The sequence below is a fragment of the Echeneis naucrates genome, chromosome 24 (assembly GCF_900963305.1).
Source record: "Echeneis naucrates chromosome 24, fEcheNa1.1, whole genome shotgun sequence".
Classification (NCBI taxonomy): domain Eukaryota; kingdom Metazoa; phylum Chordata; class Actinopteri; order Carangiformes; family Echeneidae; genus Echeneis; species Echeneis naucrates.
Window position 1 is genome coordinate 18,589,932 of NC_042534.1, and position 18,584 is coordinate 18,608,515.

General features: G+C 42.0%; 1 protein-coding gene across 1 annotated transcript; it reads left to right on the forward strand.

Moving 5' to 3' along the window:
* On the forward strand, window positions 1-18,302 carry serinc1 (serine incorporator 1). The gene is made up of 10 exons (XM_029496028.1): window positions 1-124; window positions 2,323-2,484; window positions 4,959-5,152; window positions 5,438-5,517; window positions 15,042-15,179; window positions 15,291-15,460; window positions 15,639-15,729; window positions 16,359-16,500; window positions 16,587-16,811; window positions 17,271-18,302. The coding sequence occupies exons 1-10, from the start codon at window positions 113-115 to the stop codon at window positions 17,407-17,409; spliced, it is 1,353 nt and encodes a 450-aa protein (XP_029351888.1). The 5' UTR covers window positions 1-112; the 3' UTR covers window positions 17,410-18,302.
* The last annotated feature ends 282 nt before the right edge of the window (window positions 18,303-18,584 follow it).

Below are 18,584 nucleotides of genomic sequence, written 5' to 3' on the forward strand. Positions count from 1 at the left end.
GGAGGAGGGTGGGCAGAGCATTCGCCATCTTCAGACACTGTAGTGTCCGGTCGACTTTAGAAGAAACGACGAACATCGGTAAAATGGGAGCCGTTTTTTGGGACTGTGTTCCATGGCAAGCTGGGTGAGTGACGATGCCTCCGAACCGATGGTGCCGACGTCGTAGGTAGTGTCTGTGTTCTCTAGCCCTGCATCCTCCCGCGGGTCGCTGTGACTGCGCAGTAACACAGCAGGCCGTAAACACGACGTCACCTCGGGGAACTTGTTTACTATATATTAACACATAGCCTAATATATATGTTTTATGTAGCAGTTGGGCTAAGCTTTGGGCAGCCCACTCCACGCCCTCTGTTTAAATGAGCCGGCTTACTGTGTCCGGCTCCATCGCCGTATGATGCAGAGCTGCTGAATATGCAGCTAGCAGACCCGCAGGACCTCACTGTTGCGACATCGTAGCTTGTAAACAGACTCAGGCATCAATTGTGGTCAAGCAGGCTTCGCTTCCAAGGTCATGAGCCTCAGCCAGGACCCACATTTATAACCACTGCTTAAGAAGAATCTGGCCCTGAAATAGCCTTTGGACATTTTTTGCTACAACTCTGGAAAAAACAGACAGCAGGAAAACTGCGCGGAAACTGAAAATGAGGTGGTGACGGCTGGCCATAGAAGGGACTGAATCAGTAGCTACGCCTATATTACTGAAATCAACCTTATTACTGCTACCTAGAGCCCTTCGGAAAGAAGACAGAATCGAATGCCTCTTTCGGTGTTTATCAGCTCTGTCATAATCATGTCCAGTGTTACTTTGAAATAGAACTGATCGGTTCCTGAATCAGCCGGGTTAATGATTTGAATCTTCATACTGACTCACTAATCACAAGTCCGAGTTCTTCATTAACCCGGATCCTATGAGTCCGCTGTTTGGATATTGCTAAGTACAGAAATATAATATTCGTTCTGAATCAGATAACTCGCATGAAGCGGCTCACTGATTTGGATACTTCGGGTGAACGGTTCACCGCCGACTCGAATCAGTGAGTACAGCACTGAATTATCTGATTCATTTGAATCGGTTCACAGACCCAGGTCAAACAGACCCACTGGAAATATCGAACACTCAGATGATTTGGGTCACTAGCTTCACTCTAGTCAGTGAATCTATATAACAAAGTTTGAATGAATATTGCATAAACAAGTAGATGCACTTGTGGTCTTTATGTGGCAAATATATATATATTATATATCTTATGCACACGCAATGCTGATGATGATTATTATTTTACTATCATCATCAGTAGTAGTATAAACTAGTCAGGGTTCTTCATTAACCCGGATCCTATGAGTCCGCTGTTTGGATATTGCTAAGTACATAAATATAATATTCGTTCTGAATCAGATAACTCGCATGAAGTGGCTCACTGATTTGGATAATTCGGGTGAACGGTTCACCGCCGACTCGAATCAGTGAGTACAGCACTGAATTATCTGATTCATTTGAATCGGTTCACAGACCCAGGGTCAACAGACCCACTGGAAATATCGAACACTCAGATGATTTGGGTCACTAGCTTCACTCTAGTCAGTGAATCTATATGACAAAGTTTGAATGAATATTGCATAAACAAGTAGATGCACTTGTGGTCTTTATGTGGCAAATATATATATATATCTTATGCACATGCAATGCTGATGATGATTATTATTTTTACTATCATCATCAGTAGTAGTATAAACTAGTCAGGTTCTTCATTAACCCGGATCCTATGAGTCCGCTGTTTGGATATTGCTAAGTACATAAAGATAATACTTCGTTCTGAATCAGATACTTGCATGAAGTGGCTCACTGATTTGGATAATTCGGGTGAACGGTTCACTGCCGACTTGAATCAGTGAGTACAGCGCTGAATTATATGATTCATTTGAATAGGTTCACAGACCCAGGTAAAGAAACTCACTGGAAATACCGCACACTCAGATGATTTGGTTCACTAGCTTCACTCTAGTCAGTGAATCTATATAACAAAGTTCAAATGATATATATATATATATATATAATGCTGATGATGATTATTATTTTTACTATCATCATCAGTAGTAGTATAAACTAGTCATGCAGCATATTTTAAGGTAAGCACTACGATAACAAACTTACCCTACCAAGTAATGGGGAGGTTTGCCAACAACACTGATTCAAGTGAACCTGCTCACTTCAGTGAGTGACTCAGATTAACCGAAATCCATAAAATTAACCAAGTTTACCACTACTACTCTGAACTCTTATCAGTTTGACTTTTTATTCATCTCTCCCTTCTTTGTGTGTAGATCCCGTGTCTGTGCGGCAGCGCCCCCTGCCTGCTTTGCCGCTGCTGCCCCAGTGGGAATAACTCCACAGTGACTCGGCTCATTTATGCCTTTTTCTTGCTACTGGGGGTGGGCATTGCTTGCTTCATGTTGATGCCCGGCATGGAGACTCAGCTGAAAAAGGTAATCAGTCACGTTATTGAGGCACTTATTGGCTTCTACTGCATCTTAATACACTTAAACATCAAAAAGTTGATTTATAGCAGCTGAAAGTGAAACTCCATTCAAATAGATTCAATAAACAGACTGATATGTACAGCTTTTTTTCATTATTATAACTTATAGCTAATCTCAGAAAATTAGGTCTTCAAGAAACATCTCCAGGATGTACTGGGATGCATCATCAGCGTTGTGACCTGGGGTCATAAGATGTTTCAGCTCACTACACACACCATCACCCAGGTGACCCAGCAGCTGCCCACGAATCAGGCCTCTTTAACCAAAGCAACCTAGTGGCTTTTTCTGGGGCCCTCACTGGCAGATTGGATAGCCCTCTTTTTGGCTACTCTTGTGACACCCAACTGAGTGAGCACTTGCAGAGAGAATGTCCTGCAAATCCTCTACAGCTCACTGCTATAGGCTCATAGACTGTTTTCCAGCCTCTGCCCCTGCATTCCTCCACTAGCTCTGAGGAGATATTCTAATGAGCCTCCTCCTCCCAGAGTAAAGCGGATAGGGAGGTGTCTCACTCTTTCCCTAGATGTGGAGGTTTGTTGGGCTAGGCAAGGTGTTGTAGGCCGCTCCCTACTGTTGGAGTCTCAAAGCCCTGCTCACTCTTCCTCCACGCCTGCTCGGACCTCTTCCTGGAGAAAGTGGTGTCTCTCCTTGCCTTGGGCTTTGACCTGGGTCCTTTGGAAGTAGCCCGGTTGCCACAGTGCCCACCAATATCTTTTATCTCAGGCGTGACTCTGCCACTTCCACTGCCTTCTCCACTTCCTTCCTATCCTCACCGTGATGCTGGTTGTTGACACTTTAGTGTCCCTGTAGTCCCTGTACTGGAGGACTTCCCTTGTGTGAGCCATAATTAACTCTTCCATGAGTCCAATGAACAGTAGCTGCAAGGTGTTGCTTCTTCACCACGCCTGTCAACTTTAGTGAGGCAAGGGTCAAGCTCTTGTGTGGACTTCAAGATGGCGGTGTCATATTGGAGACTCATGTTGTCACATTGATCAGCTAATTAACACATGCAAAGTTTAAGAAAATTAGAATATAACTTAAAAACTATTAAAAACAGTACAGCAAACTTTCATTCATTCAACAGCTTTATCTGTTTTCGGGTCCCAGGGTGCTGGAGCTAATCCCAGCTCGCACTGGGCGAGGGCGAGGTACACCCTGGACAGGTCGCCAGTCCATTGCATGGCCAACACAGAGACACAGACAGAGACAAACAACCACTCGCACTCATACTCGGACCTACAGACAATTTAAAGTCACCAGTTAACCCAAACATGCATGTCTTTGGACCGTGGGAAGAAATCGGAATACCCAGAGGAAACCCACGCAGTCTTGGGGAGAACATGCAAAATCCACATGCAGCAATGCTGTTATAATCATAAGAAATACTAAAAAAAAAAAAAACTAAATATATCACTGTGTTTCTGTTTAGTCTGTATCATGTGTAATGACTCTACATAATACAAGTTTCACTTTTTGACTTGACTTGATAACTGAAAGAAATAATTTTTTAATGATTTTTTTTCAAATTTAATGTAATGTATCTGTATTTAGCATGATTGCTGGACCATGACTAGAAGGACATTATTAAACATTAAGCGCTACTCTATTATTTTTTTCTCTTCTTGAAAGTCTGTTGCATGTTAGAATTGTGGAACACAAGCGCAATACAAACTCAACAATAGTAGTACATTTTATTTAAAAGGTGTTTACGACAGTTCTCAAAGACCCTTTACAGGGAGGAAGGAACAAAACAGTAAAATGATACAAACTAGATAAAAACGCAATAACACCCTGAAGAGAAGGCAAATGAATAACAAATGATAATAACTTCCCTTGCCAATCGCACCGTTCCTATAGTGCAGCAAGTATGGGTAAAGGTTAACATGTAGAAATATTAATCTTAATGAAAATATTTATTTACCTGACTAAACTGTACATGCAAATAACAGGCATTGAGAAGAAAACTACACCCTGCATTTTACATTACGTAATGATAATAAAGAATAAATGTTAAGCAAAACAGCCTCAAACAAAACTGAGACCTCACCTGTACCTGTGTACATTGCACTTCAGTGATTAGTTGGAAGACCATGGGAAACCGTGGGACAAAACGGCTTTTATTCCATTGGCTAAAAGAAGACGCGCTCTTCATTCTTTAAGCCATGGGATTCAGAGGGTTAAAGTTTAATTTAAACTTGGGCACAGCAGATGTAAACTAGGTTTTGTGCCATATCAAAAGGGGTGTACATAGAACATAGGTTTGATGTGATGAACACAGTTTGATGTGACACTGGAGGACTCAGTTCTCTGCCATTCAGGTTACTCTGGCCAAATTAAGGTTTCTTTAAAGCAGATAGTGTGTACGCTTCAGTTGCTGGGTCTCAGTCTGCTGCAACATTTCAGCTTTTATGATGTTGCAGATTCCAGGCTTCTGTGAAGGAGGAATGGGTTCTTCCATCCCTGGCGTAGAGGGTCATGTGAACTGTGATGTTCTGGTTGGCTACAAAGCTGTTTACCGTGTGTGCTTTGGCATGGCCATGTTCTTCCTGCTCTTCTCCCTGCTCATGATCAAAGTGAAGAGTAGTCAGGACCCAAGAGCTGCACTGCACAATGGGTGAGTAAGTGTCACACTTTGTTGAATTGCTTTTTACACTTTAAATTTATACTTTTGGGATGATTTTGATCATGTTCTATTGTTTGGTTGAGCTTTTTTTTTTTTAACACAGCGACTATTAGGTCTATCTGACCTTCAGAGAGAGGTTCAGTCGACAGTGTGGTACACTGTGGTGCACAGAGACCCACTGAGTCTTCCCTTCATATATGGCTATGATTAATGATTAATTTCTTACCTAAAATAAATGGGCCCGCAACTATTTCCTTTTGTAATACTTCTCTGCAGGTTCTGGTTTTTCAAGTTTGCTGCAGCTGTTGCCATCACCATTGGGTCATTCTTCATCTCAGAGGGTCCCTTCACCACTGGCAAGTGATCTTATCTTCTCTGATTGTGAGTCAGATTGTGAGTCATATGCAGTAGCCTCCATATGACATTGAGGAAGGAGGAGCTTGAAGCTGCTTGAATTCTCTCTAATAACTTAAATGTACAGAAGTGTACTTAGTTTTAGACATTACCTTTTAATTCTTGAGAACAGTTGAAACAGTTTCATGGGAGAAATAGGACCTGTGTCTGTGGTCTATCATTACCAATTCTGCACACAAGACTATTGCACGTCAGACTGTTCTGGTCTGTGGTTCCCTGATAGCTGAACCAGATTCTGGTGTCTTATTGGAGCAGGGACATCCCACTCAATGTGCAATGTCATGTCGAAGGATGTGGAGAGCACAGCCTGTAAATATCTTGTAAGTCTGATTATGGTTGTTTTGTTTATGAATAATTTGGCGTACGTTAGACAATGTATGCTGGAAGTATAAGCGCTTCCTCTTTTATGCTGACATATCGAAATTGGTGCCATTGCCACAGCCAACGGTTGTAATGGATGAAAATGATTCTGATAACATCTTCAAAGCTTTGAAATTATATTCTGTGCATGTGATTGGTTTTAATTGCTGGAGTTCTTTTATTTATAAGGTGTGCTGACTTCCTGTCTGGTGGTGCATTGCATATGACTCAGTAATAACAGGTAGATGTGTTCAAGGTGGGAACCTGATTATGCATGACATATTTGGGGCAGCTTGGTAGGGGTGTGCCAAAAAATCGATTCATATAAGAATCATAATTCTCATTTACTACTATTCAGAATCGATTTAAAATGCCTCAAAATAAATTTAAAAAAATTAAGCAAATGTGCAGGCTGTCTGCCTCCATGTCTCCCCTGCCACCCCCCAAATTATGCCCCAGACATGACTTATATTATAGCTAGCTACTTAGAGTAGCAGATATGGTCAAAAAAATTGGAAAAGGAACTTTCCTTAGAATTTAAAAGGTAGCGTGTGTAGCGTGAACGCCACGATTTAGAATTTGCTCTTGTTAAAAGGGGCACCAGTCTTCAAAGAGGATAATTAATTGAATTTATTAATTAGTTTGATCAGTCTTACCAAAGCAGTGATTTCTCAATAACATCGATCTCCACTTCAGTGAAACACAAAACAACGACTGGGTCAAATTGCTAAGTTTATTGACTAAACACTAATAAGGAAAATTGAATGAATGAATGATAATAAACACAGAAAACTATGCTGAACAGTATTATTTCTAATGGTTAGGTCATTGTTGGGAGATGGAGAAAGAGGGTAAGTTCGGTGATGTGCAGTGTGGTTATTTTGAATGGTTTGAATTTTGAATGGTTCATTCATAAACTAAAGGTTATTTTAACATCAACCCAGTTAGAGCAGAGGGTGGAGTTGCTTACTTTGAATGACGCCGCACAGGAGTTGAGTTTTCCAGGAAACCGGGCGTCAAGCTCCGAGTGGTTTCTCTTGGAGAGGACAGACGCCATCCGGGGTAATGGGCTCTGCTGGGATCTTGGTGGTTCAGAGTCGACGTAGTCTGCCAGCAGACTTCCTTCTGTAGGCACTCTCCCGTCTGGTCAGCCAGTCCTGGATGGATGGATAGCTGGGCCGGAGGTTGACGTTGGAATAAGCTTTCAGGTCCAAAAAATATTATCAAAAGCTCGGGAAGGTGTTGGCACTGGGCCAAACGACGCAAAAAATTCTGAATTTCAAAAACAAAATTTGGAAAAAGGAACAAAATTCTGAAAGATTTAAGTTGAATTGATCTGACTTATTACCGTAACAAAGTAAAAACTCGCGTAAGAGAAATAAAACACTTGTTCATGTATGAACAAGAGTGGGAAGCTAAGAGATAAAATAGAGGCGCGCAAGGAAAACACCCAAAAACTAAATAAGAAGAGCATCAAAAGAGTAAGAGTAAAACTTTCAAAAAGTAAAACAGATTAAGAGAGCGTGCCAGAGGAAACAGCTGTTTTTATCCTTGGTCGTAGGAAGGGGGTAACACATTGGTTACGTAGTGATTATATATTTCGTTCCCTGATATTTTAAACATGCTTTAATGAGTGTGGTTGAATCGTATTTTAGTTCAGGTTGGTGTGTGAGGTGATTTATGGCAGGAGCCTGTTTTTTATCTCGAGGCCCCCCTTTTGGTATGAGAGGACAGGAGAGTGTTGCAGTTTAAGACAATGCTCTCCTTGATGATCTAAGTGGAATGCTCTCCTGATGTGAGCATCACAGGGGGGTAGTACCTTGATGGAGCTCAAGATACCTTATTACATTGTTGAGAGGTGACAACCAACTATCAATCCCAGGTGATAGTTGTTGCCACATTCATCCAGTGTCACTTTATGGGGCTTTCATGTATATTGTTTGTTTCCTGTGGGAGAGGCGTTTTGAGGCAGATTTCTTGAGCCAACTGTAAATTGCTTTGGCACCTTTACAGCTTCACGGCTCAATACTAAGAACTTTGGTGGTGTTGGACATTCCTTTAGTTTCTGTTTTAGGTCCAAGTGATAGTGTTATGAGGTGGTGTGGGCTCCGGAGGCTCTCCTTAGTGCCCATGCCCCTACCATGACTTCTTTATCTCATCTCTGCCATCCAAGGTCCACTACACATGCTTAACTGCACTTTTTTTATATTTAGAGAATTTATAAAGAGACACTTTTATTTTGGTTACTTAACCCCTTAACTCCCATAATACATCCCAACCAATCTGGGTTTATGAACCTCTTCATGCAGAGGCCCTTTTTGGCAATTTCCGCCTGTTTTGGTATGCACTGCAAATAAAGCTTTATAACTTCAGAAGTACTAATCCCAGAACTATGGCTGATGACTTTAATGAAAGAAGACATCCGTACCTTTACATCTATTGAATAAAATATTGAATTGAAAAATTGGCTAAAAAATAGGGCCATTGAAAAACTATATTTTGGGGAAAAAAAAAAAAAAAAACTAGTTCAAAATTTTTTTGTGAAAACAGTGATATCTCAAAATTTTCCACTATGAAACAGGTAGAATTTTACATATATACACATTCCCTGTCCACATGTGTACCAAATTTTAGGTTGATAGGTAAAACTACTGAGGAACTATACAGTTTTTACCAAACAGTGCCACAACTATCAGTGGTGGCTTAAATTAACAAAGACCTTCGAAATATGAATTTATTAAATTTCATGTATTGTCTTTGATTATTAATCTGACAATTACATTAAAACTTGGGGCAGTAATAACACGCTTTTAGTCGAAATGTCCATTGCTGACTTGTTGACACGGACAGGAGAGCCAACAAAGGGACCAGCTGGATGCAGTCGTCGACGTCGCCCTCCTTTTCGTCCTTGCATTTGCAGCACCTCCGTCGGAACACCAAATTCTCAAAGTTTTGGTATAAAAAAGTGTCAGACTTCTCCACGACAGTAACAAAAACGACGGTAAAATCCGATTAAACAGAGAGTTTAAAGGGACATCCAGGCCGTCTGAGTGCGTCATTGCGTGCATGTCCCGTGCGGCTCTGGTCCCGTTATGCAGCCCTTGTTTGGGGTGAAAAAACGGCCCAATCAGGGATTGTTATACATCAGAGGAAACCTCTCTGCTAGAGGGGCCTCTGCTATTGGATGGAAATTTTGTTTTCATCGTGACTTTGATTGATGGGAGACGCTGCCTGCGCATGGTAGATGCACAGTCTGACAGTGATAACTTTGTGAGCTGGATCAAATTATTGTATAGCTCGCCCAGTGCTATCCTCTCCAATCTTTTCTCTCCAAAGGGGAACCAGGCAGGGTTGACCACTTTCTCCCTCCCTTTTTGCTATATTATAGAGCCACTCGCAGCGGCAGTTCAGCAGAACCAAAATATTAAGGGAATTAATACAGCAAATGTGAACCATAAAATAAGTCTTTATGCTGATGATGTATTACTTTTCCTACAAAATGCAATTAAACAAATAGCGGCCAACCTCACCCGGTTGAGGACACTACCCATATCACTTATGGTGAAGAGTAGCAACAGTGGAAAATGATGATCCTGCCAAAAATTAACAGTTTTTTTTTCCAATGGTTCCAACCCACCCCGACTTGGCTCAAATCACTAGACTCCAACATCTCCAAATTTCTTTGGAAAGCTAAACCACTAGGTATAAATTTCAAGACTTTACAAATGAATAAAGACCATGGTGGTTTGGAGGGCAGTGATTGGTGCCATTTTGTATATGATTTTTACTGTAGTCCAGAATTGAGACACTTATCATCTTGAGGAGGGAGAGAAGTTATATAGTGTTCTTGACAAAGGGGGTTAGTAGACAAAACGTATGGTGTTATCATCCCTCTCATAACAATCTGACTGTTCAAGGTAGTTATGTCACAGCAAGACAAAGTCAGAATTTTCCCTTCACATTCCTTTTTAGCATTTTAATGCTAAGCCATACTTGATGGAAAATTCCACAACATCTTAATTCCTGATAATCCATGAGTCCTTCATGCTCCATCAAGAAGCTAAAGGCTTTGGTCTCCAACATGGGAGATTAAAAACCTTAGGCAGAGGTCACAGGACACAAGCGCAGACAAGCCAAACACCCTCCTCCAAATATGACGAAGGAAAGAGTCAAAGACTTATCTGCCTAGCTACACTAACTAAAACTGATGGTCTGTCATTCAACTGATTAAATGAAAGAATGACAAAATCCAAATAAATCTACATAAATCCTTATGTGAAGAATAAATATGAACCAAAATGGATAATGAATATATTAATGAATGTATGATGACTATGTGAACTCAATCAGCATTAGACTTAATCATTCTAACTACTAAACCTTTAACCTTCAACCATTATTAAAGAATCAACTTTATTGATTAAAAAAAAATTAAGCTAGTGACTCCTGCACATTGTATGGAGGAGACCACTCCTCCAACTACACATACCTCCTACAGCAGACCGTAGAGGTGATAATTGATCTGACACAAGGCACAATACAACACATAAAAATGCATAGGACGAGTAAAACGATCAAAACAGGAATAATCAAATGCATCAGTGATTTCGCCCATCCTTTCAAAAGAAGCCAGGCCATAGGTCAAAACCAAAGGTCATCTCAGAATCACCGGTCTTCTCTAAATTTAAAAGGTCATTGATCTGAGCAAAAACGTGTCTCGTGTTATCAGTAGCGTCAGCGTCAGTGATATATGTGCAACAATCACTACCCACAATGTGACCCCCCCAAGCCTCTGAACTACAATCTTTAGAAAAACAAACAACCCCTTCGTTGGTGCCCATCACAGGTTGAAATACATCCTGCTGAGATAAGATCGTGACCTTCAAAAATCTCACTGTTGATCCTTCGTAGTTTACCACATTGATGTTTAGCTTTTGTAGTCCTTTGGTGAAGGCGGAAACAGTCCTGGTTTTGTTGTGAGCTCCTTGAGTGAAAGCAACCATCACTCCAAGGGTCTCAGAAACATTCAAAGGAAATGGCATTAATGGTATGGAATTACCCATTTCATGTGGGAGTTCAGCACAGACGTAGCACTTTGTGTTTGTCAAGTGCTGTTGCAGCTGTCATTACTGCCTTGTAGCAGACGTTTTCCTCCAATCTTGAAGTTGAGTTGCCTGCAATAATAATAATAGGTCTTTTTGTCCGATTTGTGATGTTGTTGTTGCTCGTCTTATGGTTGTAGATCTCCTCCAGCCCCACCCAGACAGAGATGACCAGCAAGTTGCTGGATGACACCCTTAGCCTATACCCAAGCCACCTAAGGCTTGGGTATAGGCCATGGCCTTGGCCTCTTGATCAACATCATGATGTGCGCCTGGATCTGGAACCTGTCTGCAGTGACCAGTGTGTATCCACATAGCTCTCTGTGGAATTTTCACTGCTGTCTCTGTCACCAAGAGCACCTAGAACTACCTACAAGCTCTCAAATTTTTTCATTTGACGTCTCTCACCACGTTGTAGTTGCCTGGATTGAGGTTGTGCAGTCTTGTTTCTGCAGGTCTGGACAGAGACGAAACAGACGACAGGGTTGCACAATATCATAACATTTTATCCTCACATTGGCAGGTGTCCCACAACTATCTTTTGACGGGCCCAGTCCAGGTGTTGAGGTCTGCCGAACAAAATCTCAAATGCACAAGCTGCACCTGAGGCTGGATGGTAGGCACAGTGTTGTTTTAGATCAATGCCCATGTACTCACCGACAGTTTTCAAAGCTGCAGTTGTAAAAGGTGTGCCATTATCTGAGTTGATTTTTGCTGGGATACCCCACCTTGGAATTATCTGTAGACCAGCTGTGTCTAACCATTTCCCCCCACTACTTCCTTCATGGGAGCGTTCGCACTCATGGGAACGGCCTTCAGTTCCTGCTCACTGTCCTCTGGCTTTATGTTCTTTGTTTTGTTTCTGAACTCTAACCCAGAGTGTGTTGAGGAGCTGGTCCCAGGCTGGTGGTCAGGTGACACGTCACGGCCTCTTCATTTGCCTTGGTATTTGGTTCAGGGTTTGATGGGAAGAATGGTGTCCTCCCGCTCTGGTGCAGAGGGGGATGTTGCTCCTTCGGCCCTCGGGGCTTGTTCATGAAATGGTGGGGGCCTATCATGGATCTCAGCTGACTGAGGTGGAGCTGAGTCGAGGCTCGGATCCAGTTTCAGACACACAGCCAGAGTAACTTTCGAGTCCTGTCAATGCTTCGCCACTTTCATCCAATAGTTAAAAGCTGACCAATCTGCTTCCAATTCAACCTTTCTACCAGATTTACCTGTCACGCCCTTCTTCCCTAAATATGTCTCCTGCCTCCAGAACCTCCAGCTGTTTGATACACTGCCTGCTCTCAGGAACATACACTCCTTGACCCACAGATCTAAATGGGCTACGCTCTGAAAGCAAATTTCTCCTTTTGTCCCAGATAGTCTCTACCCACCTTTTCCCCCAACCTTTAACAGTTGGAATAATCAGGTCAGGATCCTGAGGTGCCACCTGACTCTCTAGGTCCCTGACCTGCACTCTAGCTTGTCACTTCTCCAACACACAATTCTCCCTGAAAGTGGTCTGCCAACCAATCTCAGTAGTTGGAGAAAAGAATTTCCCTGCATAGTTATCACAATTCACCAGGAAAGAGAGTGAGGTGCTAAAAGCCACCGAGTTTGTTGAACCCCAATGGTGAAGGGAATCCCAGTCCTCCAGACGTCAGGCCCTCTTCTCAACCTTCCATTGTGGAGGAGTTCAAGGTCACGAGAATCTCGGCTCTTGTGGTGCACCTATCACCTTTTGTCCAGAATCCCAAAAATCCACTTATAAACTACCAAAGGTTGAGCTATTTTCGACTGGAGTAGTTGTTTTTTTTTTTGTTGTTGTTGTTGTTGTTTTTGTTTTTTGTTTGTTTTTTTTAACATGAACAGTTAGTGTACTAAATATAGAATACCCTAACAGTCAAAATAAGGAAGGAAAAAGTCTATATTCACGTTGTTGTTCATCATTCCTACTAAAGCATCAAACTCAATGCCCGGGGATACAATCATATCTGGCCCACAAGATCGTTTCAATTGACAAATTTTTAATGGCCTGCCCATAACATTCATACTACAAGTGCAACAGCTGCCGTGCCAAATAGGTTAGAGAACTTGAATTTCAGCTCTCCTGATGGCACACGAGGACAGCATGGCAGCATAGTTAGCACTGTTGCCCCGCACTGAATGAATGGATGAATGATTGAATAATTGACAACGCACCAATATGACATCTGCAGATGTTTTCAATTGTGTACAATAGGGATGCACTGATACCATTTTTTTCCCAAAAAGAGTTGTGTACAAGTACACTAAGGGCTGCAATTTAAGAAATACTCAATGCAGTGAGTTGGACCAGGATCAAAAGCAGCATACCAACAGTAGCTCATTGTTTCCTATTATACATGACATAAAATACTCATTCAAAGTGCACAAAAAGATAACCCTAACCACATACTAAGTCCTCTGCTAAACCCAAAGTCAGTACTGACCTTGTGGAGCTTATGCCTCAATAAAGCAGATTAGGCTACTCTTTAGAAAATTCAAATCAACTTTATTACTCAATGATCTGTTGTTTGACATTGAGTGGTAACTGTGAGCTTCATCAGAGGAAATACAACTATTATCCAACAACACTTGAAAAAGCACAAAATTAAATTGCATTTCAAATCACAATGGCAACATCTGTCACAATTGGATATTTTCTCCAAATCGCCCAAATCGACCTACTTGCTACATTTTGCATTCACCTAATGCAATTGTTGTAACTGCTTCTATTTGTCCAAGTATCTGATGTCAGCTGGCAGAGATGATGATGATGCAGCAAGTTTGCGCTGAAGTACACATGGAATTGGCCTTTTCCACATGACGGACATTCTGCATCCATCTTCATTATCTTGACACTTGTCATGATGCATATAACTTGTCACAGTTGTTATTGTGCACTGATTACTAACCCTGATGTGGCTTAGATGCTCAGCTGTCAGTGAAGACACATAGAAAGTTTTTATTTCCTCCTAGACTTGCGTGGCCAGATTAAATATGTGTATGTCCCATGAGAGTGGCACCTAGGTTCAGAGGCAGTATGGCCTGGGAGGGGAGAGAGGGGGAGAGAGGGGGAGGGAGAGAGAGGGAGAGAGAGAGAGACAGAGGCATGGGGGGGGTGTAGGCAGGAACATGTTGCTGCATGAAGTTCATGGAGTTGAAGAATTCATGAAGTATGGGACCAGCAGGTGTTGCAGGAACATGGGATGGAGATGAGTCACCACCTGCAGGATAAGGACAGGGAGAGAGAGGAGAGGAACTGGGAGAGACAGAGACTTTGGCAGAACATGGTTAGTAAATGCAGTATAAATGCTTAGAACTGGGTGAAACTGTGTTTTTTTTAAGAAGGATGGTTCTTATCAACGCATGCAAAGGGGGAGGAAAGGAGAGCGAGCGAGACGGAGGGAGAGGGGGAGAGAGGGTAACAGGGAGAGACAGAGAGAGAAGCTCAGTCCTTCCCCCAGCAGCCTAGGCCTATAGCAGCATAGCTAAAGAGTAGAGGACTTTAACTTTTTAACTATAAACTCTGTCATACAGGAAAGTTTTAAGCCCTGTCTTGAAAATTACTAAAGAGTCCGCCCCCTGGACTGATGCTGGAAGTTGGTTCCATAGAAGAGGAGCCTGATAACTGAACGATCTGCCTCCAGATTTACTCTTGGAGACTCTAGGAACCACAAGTAAACCTCCATCTAGAGAGCGGAGTGGCCTGCTAGGACAGTAAGAAACTATGAGCTCGCTGAGATATGATGGAGCTTGGCCATTAAGAGCTTTATGTGTTAAAAGAAGGATTTTGAATTCTACTCTATATTCTACTCTAGATCCCAATTCAGTACATGAACGCAGTGTTCTTTCACAGTCCTTTTGAAATGCAAATCAGCCAATATCCTGATATGGTCTTGATGTTGTTGGTCAGGTTTGTGTCTTCAGACTGATGGTCAGCTGCTTGGTGACTGTAGCTTTAATATGTTGTGAAGTTGAGTACTTGTCCCTTACAGTGTGGTTCTACATGGGTATGGCGGGAGCCTTTTGCTTCATCCTCATCCAGTTGGTGTTGCTGATTGACTTTGCCCACTCCTGGAACGAGTCCTGGGTTGAGAAGATGGAAGAAGGCAACTCTCGCTGCTGGTATGCAGGTATGAGAAAAGGTGTAGATGAACACTTGACGAAGGACCAAAGTTGAACTCAGAGCCTCCAGTAACCTGCCTGTTCACTGATGAAATGTTCCTGTTATTCAATTTTCACAGCTTTGCTGTCAGTCACCACACTGAACTACTTGTTGTCCCTGGTATCTCTGGTCATGTTTTACGTCTACTACACCCACTCTGACGGCTGCACCGAGAATAAGATCTTCATCAGCATCAACATGCTCCTCTGTGTCGCAGCTTCTATCATGTCCATTCTGCCTCAGATACAGGTTAAAATCCTTTTTTTTTTTTTTTTTAACTTTCAAGTTATGCTCAGGACACAGAAAATCAGATACTGTAGAGTGCATCCCCACTGGATAGTTTTACAATCTGTTCATGGTGATTTATGACAATTTATGACCCTGAGCTGTCAAATATGTGATTTTACCTGTTGTTCTCTGGGTGAAGGAGTCCCAGCCGAGGTCTGGCCTGCTACAGTCTTCCTTGGTTACCTTGTACACCATGTACCTGACTTGGTCTGCCATGACCAATGAGCCTGGTAAGATCACCTTCATAGATAAAGCTTTTGTCCTATTCTACCATCAGTACTTTAGCTTTACCTATGACCAGAGTGAATTTTCTCTTTGCCATCATGAGTGAATGTAGAAAAAAAGGTAAGGTAAAAAAGGTATGTGTGTGTGGAATGAAAAAACGTGGAAAATGTTCATCTGTTAATGATGCTTCTCATGACTAATGAGACACAGGTCCACAAATGCAGAGTTCCACAACACATACAGACAAGTATGTGTTGTGGACTACACACACTACACACAAATGTATGCTACGCTCGGGAACACACCAAGGCTGCACAATAAAGAGGGATGTAATTTAAATTGCAATATGCATATCACAGGAACTGCAATTTACTTGACGAGTATAAAATGCTATGTTGTGCATTGTTACCACCATAGCTGTTATGGTCTTGATCACATTCTCCAGATGTAAGGATCATGTTTTGTATTTTTTCAGTGGCATGAAATTAAAAACATATATACCAACATTGTATAGGAATTTATTTTTTTTATATTATACACTTACACTCACAAGCATCGTGCACACACAAACCCAACTTCAACAATAGTGATTATGAAGAGAAACCAGTAAGTTTTCTCTTGTTGTGTCTCACAGACAGGAAATGTAACCCAAGCCTTCTGGGTATTATTGGGCTGAACGGCACCAGTCCTGCAGGTCAGGGCAGAGTCGTTCAGTGGTGGGATGCCCAGGGGATTGTGGGATTGATCCTCTTCCTCATGTGTGTCCTCTATTCCAGGTGAGAAAGACCTAGCATATCTGATTTGTTTGTCCTGTAGAGCAGTAGAACCACTGTCATGACTCCCTCTCTTTGGCTGTTTACAGCATTCGAAATTCATCCAATGCCCAGGTGAACAAGCTGACCCTGACAAGTGACGAGTCAGCTCTGATTGAAGATGGGCCTCAGACTGATAGCTTCGAGGAAGACAGCACTCTCAACAGAGCCGTGGACAATGAGAAGGATGGCGTTACATACTCCTACTCCTTCTTCCACTTCATGCTGTTCCTGGCATCACTCTATATCATGATGACCCTCACCAATTGGTACAGGTAGGCTTCTTGCTTCAGCTAGAGGTTGGTTTTACACTGCAGGTCAAGGTACAAGGACTCCATGCAGCATCATATGTTCCTGCTTGCACCTGTATTGAATATCCCCTCCTCCTGCTCTCATTCTCTCCCTACTCTACCCAACAAAAGAGTTTGGTCTAGACCTGCTGTGTCTTGGTGTAACTTTGTTATGATTTGGCGCTATAAAAATAAATCTGCTTTGATTTGATTTAAATGGCATCAACAGGAAGAAAAGGTGCTTAACAGAGAGGATGTGGATTGCTTCAGACAAACGATAGATCAAAGTGATGATCAGTTGTAGTTAAAAACCGCCTAATATGACAGTGATCTTATGTTAACTTTGGTGGCAACATCATGTACTCATTATGATGTCCCCCTATTATGTTCTTGTTGTTGGCAGCTGAGTATAACTGTCACATGATGTGTCTTATCTCACTGCAGCCCTGACTCGAACTATGAAGCTATGACCAGCAAGTGGCCTTCAGTGTGGGTAAAAATCTCCTCCAGCTGGATCTGCATTGCCCTCTATGTGTGGACCCTGGTGGCTCCACTTGTCCTGGTCAACAGAGACTTCGATTGAATCATACATTCTTCGTCCCGCTTCACCCATTTTTTGTTTTAGCGGTCAGTTACATAGTAGATTAGACCCTTGCAGCAGGAGGAGCGTGGCTGCTCTGAGACAGGATGGAAGTTTTCAGTTTGGCTGTTCTGCTGGTCAGGTCGACATTGGATGGCTGAGGTCTTGAGAGCCAGCAAAGATGTTTGAATTTGTCCCATCTGATTGCAGCCCAGTCTCATCAGGTGTGCTATCGTAAACTCTCAGCATGTTACAGTCCCCCTCCCTCCCCCCAAATTATGTTGCCATTGTAGGTAAATCCTGTGTACTTCTTGTGAATTTTTTTCAGAGCTGCACGTGTTTCCTTGAAAATTTGATGTGAGAGTCAGTAGTTGTATATCACCCTTTGAAGATAATGATTGTAGTCTGGATGCCTGGATGTTGTAGGAAATTCTGGTGTGTGTGTGTGTGTGTGTGTGTGTAAACTAGGGGAAATTGCTTTGACTGTGCTGTTTCCGGATAGTTTTGAGTTGTGTGCAATTCAGATTCCAAAATTGAAAGCAGGAGAGGGGTTTGTTGTAGTTCACTAGGCATGAGCTTTCCTGTGTCGCATTATGTATGGTATCATAGTTATTGCTGTCATGTGTACTACAGTCCAGTCGTCTTCTTTCTACAGGTAAGGCTGCACACTCCTTAACATATAGACAACAAAGGAGTTCTAATTTGCATTGAATTTTTATTTAAAATGTAAAATTGCAAGTTTGAAAGCTAAAGTTATTTAATATTATTTAACCTCATCACGCATCTTCTTAGGCTTGCCAGATATTGTGGTTTGTTACTCCTGTGCTTTTATGATTTTGTCTTGACACATTAAAGTAAATGTGTAAATCATTTAATAAAACTGAGGAAAAAGTCAAGTGTGTTTTGTTTCTTGCCTCTACTGGACATAGCGTGCTGTAACTGTGAGGCCTGCATGTCATTAAGGGTATGGATAGGAGGTAGACATATTAACTTGACTTGCCCCACCAGACTATGTTTAAAGATGAACATAGCTTTATTGAATCCGCAGCTGTCAGCCAGGAGCTAGGTAGTCAGAACAACCAAGATATTAGTCCACTCTAAGTCAAAAATGGTGTAAGTGTTCAGGTGTGCGCATGTTGGTTTAATAACAGGCCAATATATCTGCTCGTTAATGCCAG

What these genes read in the sequence shown, in the direction of transcription:
- serinc1 (XM_029496028.1), top strand. An exon ending in AGAGGGTCCCTTCACCACTG is followed by an intron (nt 5,518 to 15,041) that starts GCAAGTGATCTT and finishes TGTCCCTTACAG; the next exon opens with TGTGGTTCTACATGGGTATG. An exon ending in ATGTGTGTCCTCTATTCCAG is followed by an intron (nt 16,501 to 16,586) that starts GTGAGAAAGACC and finishes GGCTGTTTACAG; the next exon opens with CATTCGAAATTCATCCAATG.